The sequence below is a fragment of the Glycine soja genome, chromosome 18, assembly GCF_004193775.1.
Source record: "Glycine soja cultivar W05 chromosome 18, ASM419377v2, whole genome shotgun sequence".
Classification (NCBI taxonomy): Eukaryota; Viridiplantae; Streptophyta; class Magnoliopsida; order Fabales; family Fabaceae; genus Glycine; species Glycine soja.
In genome coordinates, this window is record NC_041019.1 from 20,909,767 (window position 1) to 20,919,481 (window position 9,715).

General features: G+C 30.3%; 1 protein-coding gene across 1 annotated transcript; it reads right to left on the minus strand.

Moving 5' to 3' along the window:
- Positions 1 to 3,273: 3,273 nt before the first annotated feature.
- LOC114394446 (ADP-ribosylation factor 2) lies at positions 3,274 to 9,303 on the minus strand. The gene is made up of 7 exons (XM_028356022.1): positions 9,153 to 9,303; positions 8,549 to 8,718; positions 4,812 to 4,882; positions 4,592 to 4,711; positions 3,932 to 4,050; positions 3,768 to 3,849; positions 3,274 to 3,538 (listed from the first exon to the last, which is right to left on the minus strand). The coding sequence occupies exons 2-7, from the start codon at positions 8,694 to 8,696 to the stop codon at positions 3,533 to 3,535; spliced, it is 546 nt and encodes a 181-aa protein (XP_028211823.1). The 5' UTR covers positions 8,697 to 8,718; positions 9,153 to 9,303; the 3' UTR covers positions 3,274 to 3,532.
- Between the last annotated feature and the right edge of the window lie 412 nt (positions 9,304 to 9,715).

Genomic DNA, 9,715 nt, shown 5'->3' on the forward strand with positions numbered 1-9,715 from the left:
CTAGAATATCAAAAGCATAGCTCAAGTTTGGTTCGCGTGTTTATTGTTTTTATTTTTAAAGAAAATATAAAATAAAAGTAAAAATAAGTTTGCTTAAAATTTAGAAAATACTTTCTCTGAAAATATTTTAAAAAACACATCAAAAACTAAAATAATAAATCAATGTTTTCAATCTTTTCTGAAGAAATGAAAATATAATGACATTTTAAAATACTTTATTTTCGATACATATTTTATAAATCTTAAAAATAAAAATTATTTTCAGAAAATAAAAATAAACACTCAAACAAAACGTTATATTTTAAACCCAAAAATGAAACAAAGAAATCAGAAAATGAAGAATTTTGTTTTTTGGTACAGAAATATTCAATATCATGTCAACTTCGAGTACTTCCTCTCTAGTAGATTTGACAGATTACTTTTTAAGCTAGAGTTGTGAATGTTTTTTCTTTAAAAAAAAAACTATATCTGTTTTAATGAATTGATTTTTTATTGAACGGTTTTGCAATCTGACAAAGTGGTCTTTTTTTTTTTAATGAACACTGGTTTTGAATATTGAAATTAAAGAAGTAAAATGAATTGTGCTTCTATGTATCAAAGTTAGTGCGTGTGTTTGGGGGCGGCAGCACGGTGAAAAAAAAAATGGATGCCAATCCCACGGTGAAGCCATAACAACACAGATTTGCCTCTCCAAAATCATGGTCACATCACGATTTTGGGTTCCAAAATGAATTCTAGATTTCTAGGACGTACTCAAACACTCTTAATTTATGTATTTAGCTTTGAGTTTAATGGATAGAAAGTATAAAATGATTTTATATTATTATTTAATTATAATTTATTAGAGATTTAATTTTTAAAATAATTATTATAAAAAATAATAAATTATTATATGTATTACTTTCTAATGAATAATAATGTAAAACTATTTTATATCTTTGAAGCTTAGCCCTTTTTCTTTTTAACTTTTATAAAAGTTCTTTTATTTTAAATTTTTCAAAAGTTAAAGTGCATAAATTAATTTTAATTTATAAAAGAAATTTAATTTATTTTGTCTTTATTTTTTTCTTGATATAATACTTTTAGAAAAAGTTTAGTCAAGTATGACCGATATATACTTGTTCATTTGCATACAATTGCCCGTATTTGAAGACGTGACGAATTTCACTTCACTTCGTTGTAGGCGAATTGATTCTCATGGATATTATAACTTACAGGAGAGTCGCCATAATCATTCAAAATGACTTGCAAGAACACATTTCATAAGAATCACAAATGACGGAAATAGAAAGTTGCAGTAGCTTAAGGTTTGAGAAGGGGGCTTAAGGGTGAAAGAAAAAAGAAGATGGAATTTCGGGTTTAAATTTGTCTTAGTGATATTTCTAATAAAATTAATAAATTAACCGATAAAAAAAAAATTGCGGTAGCTAACTAGCTTTTCATGCAAGAGATTTGTTCATCTTCACTAACTTGCAATTTCAGTATTTGAAGACATTGCAAATTTCATTTCACTTCACCTCGTTGCAACCCAATTAATTTTTATTCGTGCTAAGCATGTTTGGAGACTCTCTGATACATAACGGGATATATGACGTGGACTAAGAACATGTGTCCACACACACATAGTTGCAAGTAATCATTCCAACCATGGTTAGAACATACTATATGAAGAAATCGTTCAAACAATGGATTTGTCAGTGACAAATAAAGTCTAATGTAATGGTTTTTATGATAAGTGCAAATAGAGGCTTTTATGATAATTTTAATTAAAAATAATATAAGAAAAAAATATAAATATTAAATATTAAGCAATTATTTTCAATTTTACTTAAAATAGTTTCTAATATAAAAAAATAAAAATAAAAATGTAATTCTCATCTTTTTATTTTTTAAAATTCAAGATTTTAGTCCTTTTATCTTTCAATCGAGATATTTCATCCTTTACTCTTAAAACATTCACGGATTTAAGTCACATGATAAATATTTTTTATATTATTTAATGTTGATAAACTTAATTTATATAAAAAGGTAATTAAAAAATACATGTCAAGGTTTGAAATGAGTTACACGAAACTAAAATTATGAATTTTTTAAAAGAAGACACGAGATAGATGAGATGTATTAATTAAAAATGAAATAATTAAAATCATATATTCTTAAAAGTGTAAATGAAATATCTCAATTAAAAAATAGGAAGGATAAAATCACATAATTAAAAAAATAAGAAGATGAAAATTACATTTTAGCAAAAAAAAAAAAAAGTAAACAAAGTCAAACATTACTAAGTTAGGTTCCTAATTTTTTTTAAGTCAATTTGGTAAACTAAACCACATAAACTAAACTAAATGTACACCATAGAATAAATAGATGATGAAAATAATAAAATAAATATGCTAAAAAAATGTTTTCGTATTTTAGAGCAAATAAAATACCAGTACCTTTTCCAAGCACTCATATGTGTCCCAGAACAATAAATTTAAAAGTTAAATAACGTGACATTAAATATACCAGATGAAATGAATAGACGATAACAATTAAAAAAGAAATGAATAGATGATACAACATTAAATATACCAGTTTCATCTAATTACACATAATCCGTCTTTTTTTTTTTTCTACACTAACCTTCCTTTAAATTTGAAAACATTACATTTATACCCTCTTATATGTTCGACAATATTACCATGACACCCCTTCATGCCTTATACTAACAATCCCTCTTGGAGAAACAAAAGTAAAAATTATGTATAATTGCATAAAACCAAGGAGTGTTACTGATATTTGCTCCAATTAAAAACGCAAAATAATGAGTGATAGCTATATAGTGAAAAACGTAATACTTTTTTCAAGCACATTGAGTGCAAGCACTGTATCAAGTAATCTTATTTTACACCGTGAAACATCTTTTTAATGTTAAAATTCAAGTCTCTTTACAGATTAGAAAATACGTTTTTCTAGCTTACAAAGAAAAGAATACACCCATTATAAACTTGGATGTAAAATGAAGAGCAACTTCATTAAGGCCTTTACCCTAAAGCATGAGATAGAAATTACACCAATATAAGGTATTGGGTTTATCCTACAGTGGAGCAACAGAGGGACAAGTACTTTAGTGATTGTCGAAAAATATAAAAATGTCTTGGCTAGTTGCACTATGGCAAAGAAGGATGCATAATGCTGTATCATCGAGCACTACAAATATTTAAAGATTTAGTTAAGAGAAGTTTTCTCATGTTTTTTGGGTATCGCGCAATAATAATCATGGGAGGAGTATTAGCAAAATAAAAAAATAAAAGCTCAATGGGATGGCACATTGATTGGTATCAATTACAGTTATAAACATTGAATCCAAGCCCAATAAAAAAACTCAAAAGTATTAGACATCCCATGAAACAAATTCCTGCTATAATTTTAGCCATCAAGATGTCCTAAACCAGAAAACATGAACATAAAGCCAATGTGTCTCAGAAGAGAACCAAAAAACAAAACCAGATAATATTCACCCCTGCATCCACAAGACACCCAAAAAGCATCAAGCCTGCAATGATAATCACAAGAAAAAAAAATCAGCACAGTTCCAGAAAACTTTCACCTTTTTTCGATTGATAAAACTTAGAAAGGCAACGAATAATGTTATGATTATATAGAAAAAGAATTGTACACTTAGAGTTAAGATAAATAAATACATATACTGAAGCAGCTTGTATAATACACAGTGCAATTTTAAATTAACGTGTGGAATGCCCAAGAAAAAAATCAATAGCTACCTTATTGGCTATGTTGTTGGAAAGCCAGTCCAAACCCTCATAGAGACCCTCCCCAGAGGTTGCACAGGTGCTCTGGATGTACCTGAAAGAAACACAAAAGCATGTTAAATTTCAACGGTTATGGTTATGGTTATGGAGAAGGGTGTCATGATCAAAATATTTACCAGTGGCGCTGTCTGAGAGAGTGGAGTCCCAGCTTGTCAGTAATTTCAGCAGCATTCATTGCATTGGGAAGATCTTGTTTGTTAGCAAATACAAGCAATACTGCATCTCTCAGTTCATCCTGAAAATTAATACCATTTAAGAAAATTATGACATTTCAGCACATAAAAGAAAAGAAATGTATAGCCATTAAGATGAAGCAAAAAAGACCAATAAGAACTTATCTTCCAAGGGAGCAACTAAACATCATTTGGAAAACTAATGTGTCAGCATTAACAGCATAGTCATACCAATAGCAGATACAGAAAATTGCAATGCGCAATGATATATATATACAAACAAAATCTTTTTTCAGATTTAATATGATATTTAAAACTCTATCTTCACTAGTTTACAATCATTTTATCTAATTATGTGATCCTACACCTCGTCAATGCAAGTGAAAGAATTTTCCTTTCGGATGAGGAGAGAAAATTTTGAAATTTTTTCTTAAACTCAACTTTTCTCTCTTTTTTCTCTTCAACCAAACAAAAAGAAATTTTAAATTTACAAAAATTTCTCTCCTTATTTCTTTCTCTACATCCAAATATAGGGTAAATGTCTAAAATGAACAGGCATGAAAACAAAGAAATCAACTATCATGACCCTAAATCGAATAGTACCTCATTCAACATCCTGTGCAACTCATCTCTGGCCTCAACAACTCTGTCCCTGTCATTGCTGTCAACAACAAAAATGAGACCCTGTGTATTTTGGAAGTAGTGCCTCCACAAGGGACGAATCTGCAAAAGAAAACCATGAGTACTCAGCTACTGAAGCACCATGAAGGCCTTATCAAGAAATTTTTAAGAATGCATAATGATCAAACTTTAAAGTTTAAACCTTGTCCTGGCCACCAACATCCCAGACAGTGAAACTAATGTTCTTGTATTCCACAGTCTCCACGTTGAACCCTAAAACAATTAAGAGAGACAAACATAAGATTGTCAGTGACAGCATCCAGCTGATCTTATAATTTCACCCAATTATGGAACAATAGAAAAATAGGAACCCTACAATTTTTCATTTTTGATCCTTGTAAGTTTATTTTTCTAATTTTAGTTTTTTAAGTTTGTGATTTTTCAATTTTGATTCTCGTAAAATATTTTGTTCAGTTTTAGTATGGTAAGTTTTCATTTTTTCCAATTTTGGTTCCTGCAAGGGGCAACTTATAAGAATTATAAATGAAAAAAATAGAATCTTACAGGGACCAAAATTGGAAAAAAAAAAAAACAAACTTACAGGAACTAAAAATGAACAAAATATCTCACGGGCCAAAATTAAAAAAGCATCAACTTACAGGAACTAAAATAAAAAAATTAACTTACAAGGATAAAAATAAAAAATATTTAAGCATTTTTTTAATTATAGTAGTTATAGTAATATCAATAGTTAATGACAACAATCATAGTTAATAAGAGAAAGAGAAGGTGGAAGGACAGAGGATCTGGTTAAGTTAAGAGGGTTAGAATAGAAAGGAACGCCATTCTGTTATGTATCAATTGAGAACTGAGAATTAGCTCTGTTGTAGAAAAGAGGAAACCCTTTGTGAGGGGCAGACCCTTGGAGGAGAGATCTTTCTCCTAGCTCTGTTCATTTTTAGTCAAGAAATAAAACCTTTCTTTTTCTCTATTTTCTACTATGGGTCTGTAATATCCTTAAAATTTAACCAAACAAATATAATTATATATATAATTAAGAAATTTATGTAAGTTAGTTTAAATACTTATTAATATTTTATAGGATTTTCTTTTATAATTTGTTAAAAAAAAAAGTATATAAGTATCATTTTAAAAACAACAGTACTTTAAATTTTTAATTAGAGATAAATTAAAATATTTAAATTTAACAAAGAAATATGATTATGAGTGAAATTAGAAACAAAGCTTTTATATTCTAAAGAAAAAGTAAATAAAAAAGAATATATATATATATATATATATACAACATATCATGTGATAATGAGAACGATTATTCTCATCCATTAGATTAAAATGAAAGGCCAAGATTAAAACATCTTAAATTCAAATTAAAGCATCATTTAATCATAAAATCTCTATAAGATTTACCATACAGAAAATCAAATATTTTAAAGATTTAATTTAGGTCAAGATCGTTACCGCAACCACCACCATCGCTGCAACCACTACCACCATTATCGCTGTCATCACCACTGTCGTCGCCACCAACATGACCGCCATTGTTGCCGTTGCCACCACCACTGTGATCACCGTCATAACCACCGTCGTCACCACCAACATGATAACCAGCGGCAGTGACGGTCATGTTGGTGGCGACGACGGTGGTGATGGCGATGATCATGGTGGTGGTGGTTGTGACGATGGTAATGGTTGTGGTGACGATCTTGACGTAAATTAAATCTTTAAAATATTTGATTTTCTACTTAGTAAATTTTATAGAGATTTTATGGTTAAATGAAAATTTGAATTTAAAATGTATTAATCTTGGCCTTACATTTTAATCTAACGGATGAGAATGACCGTTCTCATTCTCTCATAAGAGGATCATTCTCATATATATATACCGTAAAAGTAATTCACATATTTTATAATAAAGTAAAAAAAAAAATAGTGAAAATGAATAACGAAGAGTAGCATGAAAGGAAAGCTACCCTAATTGAAAATCAATTTTTCATTAATAAAGTGGAGAAAATAGCTTATATAGGAAGCTTCTCCAACGTCACTGTTTCGCTTTCAAAATACTCAGTGCTTTCCTTTGTTCTATTGCATCAACAATTTCTTCTCAAAAAAAGTATCAATAGGAAAGAAAAAAAAAAGAAAATAGAGAATAAAAAAATTGGTTAAAGCTATTTATAGTTAGGAAGAAGAAAGTAGAGAAAGAAGTGCAAAGCTAAGTTAGAAGAAGAGAGTAGAGAAAGAAGTGAAGCTGAGTTAGAAGAACCAGGAAATAGAAAGAAGGTAAAGAGTAGAGGTTAGAAGAAAAAACAGATTATCAACTCCTCCAGCTAGATTGTGTGTGTACACCTCACCAATCTCGGTCATTGGCCTCAACTCCATCATCTTCGAAAGTTGTTGAGTAAATAATGGGGATTGTAACAAGTCCTAAACTATTTCCTTAAAATTGTTGTCTGTATGATTCCCTATCATTTTTATCTCTATGTGCAATGGTTACAAAGTGGAAACCTTTAAAGCTATTTACTCGAAATATATATATTCATTATTTTTAAGGGACATGATAATATGTTTTGTCATAGAGATAAATACATAATATGTAATTGTATGATGACTTAAAAGATTGAGATTTTTAGTTTATGAATTTTGGAGAAACTATGGTTTGGATATTATTGTTTCATTGTTGAATCATTAACTTGATATAGATTTGAAAAATACACTGAAGTTATTGAATCTTTATGTGAAATCTCAATTGAGAACCATTCTATGAAAACAAACTGATTTTAGATTTTGAATGTTTTGGAGGGAATACTTTCACAGAACACTGTAGATAACAACAGTAGGTGTTAGCTTTGGTGCACCATGACTTATCTTTAGGTGGGGAGCCTATCATTGATATTTACCAACAGGCGGGGAGCCTTACATTTATATTATTAGGCAGGGAGCCTATCTCAGATATATTTTCAGGCAGGGAGTCTGACTTGGATATTACCAGGGGGAGCCTATCTTAAAGATATATTTTCAGGCAGGGAGCCTATTATAGTTCTGTTTGAGTAGTACCCCACTTTATGCTTAGGATGATAATTTATACCCAATATTGTCATGTTCAGCTTGTTACTTTCTTTGTTATTTGTTCACTGAGGGATGACTCACATCGTGTCTTCCTTTTGTTTTCAAGTAGTCATATTTGTCTCTATTTAAGCACTTCTACTAGGAGTTTCTTGTAAATTCTGATGGGACTCTTCACGCTCAATGGCTTGGAATAATGTCGAATTTTCTATTCCATGAAATGTCAAAGTTTAGATTGTTAAATTCTTTTAGTGGCTTTGATACATTGTATTATAGACTTGTAATAGTGCTATGCAGTTATGTTGATCTAAGTGAGCTCCTTTGTTGGGTGGTATTTTTTGTGATGATCATACAGGTTTATATACTATTTTGGGATGTCCATATTTTAGGGGAGGTTCTGTCGATTTTTTGGTAGAAATTTCTTTAAAAGGTGAATTTTATAAATTTACATTATGTTTCCCTTCTTAGTTGGAGTTCATCATAGTTTATGGCTTGCTAGACTGAGGCATTGGTCTGTGTGTCGGTCATGAAGGGAATTTGGGTTGTGACAGGGTTCCTATTAGACTGAAACATGGTAGGGAGGGACCGGGATTTTATATAAAGCATTTTATACTGAGAAGCTTTTGATATAACCATCGTCATTTGAGATCTGAGTTTTCAGATTCAATAATGTATGATTAATCATAAAGCCTAATAGCGTGTAACAACCTCCGAAATCAGTTATTTAACTAATATAGTTCTACAAGTTGTCACTACAATCAACAATAAAAATGTACGCACATCAACATTCTATAGGTGAAGCATCATACACACATATTATATAATAATCATAACGAAAATCGAAATCGAGGAACTTACCAATGGTGGGAATTGTGGTAACGATCTCTCCAAGTTTGAGCTTGTACAGGATGGTGGTCTTACCAGCGGCATCAAGACCAACCATTAGAATTCGCATTTCCTTCTTGGCGAAAAGCCGGCTAAAAAGCTTGGTAAATGTCAACCCCATTGCTCCTTCAGTTAGTGGATCCCTACATTCACAAATTGCACTCAACATTAACAGAATTGAACTTGCTTCCTAAGAAAAATCTCAACCAAATCATTCGATTCAGCAAAAAATAATAAATCCCAAATCAATATTAATTAAATGTGTGAATTAACAATCAAATCAACAAGTGGATTCAGCCAGATCTCAATCCAAAAGAAAAACAACACGCATTTCGATCTACAGAATCATCACACAAAAATCGAAACAGATCGCGAAACAAAAAAAACACCTAAGGAAACAAACGAAGCAGTTCCCAAATTGAACAGCGAAAAAAGCTCAATATTCATTTCACATGCAATTAAAAGCGACGAAAGCAAAGCATCGAAGATGGAAATGAAATTAGGGGAAATCGAATGGGTTGTTGTAGATATATGGAACAGAAAGAGGAGAGAAGGTGATGGCGGAATTTGAAATTACCTTGAGGGATCTCAAACGAGAAAGCGTAGAGAGAGAGAGAGGAAAGAGAAAAGAAAGAAAAGAGAAGAATGCTTTACAATAATGTAAAATGGAATGAAAGGGTTTTATATAGGAGGGAGAGAGAAGAACGGGGGTACCCGATTTATATGCGCGCTTTGGATCAAATAACCATTTGCACCCTGCAATGCAATGCATCTCACACGCTACATTGTTTCGAACCTTCCAAAAGCAATGCTCCCTTTTAAATAAATTCAATTATTCAAATAAGCTAAATTAAATATTTGCAATTTGAATTTAATCGTAATGCCACCATCTATTATCTAATAATAATAATAATAATAATAGGTTAAAACATATAATTTACTTCATATAGGTATCGTGGATTTTTTTTTTCATCTGAAAGGTTTGGTGTGTATATGTAAAAGTTTATTAAATTGGTCCAATTTGATCTTTATCATCACAAGTTAACCATTGATTCTTATAAATATGCTTAATTTGGTCCCTATACGTATAATAATGTATTCTTAATTTGTTCCTTAAATGTATATTAATTGAGTCCCTAG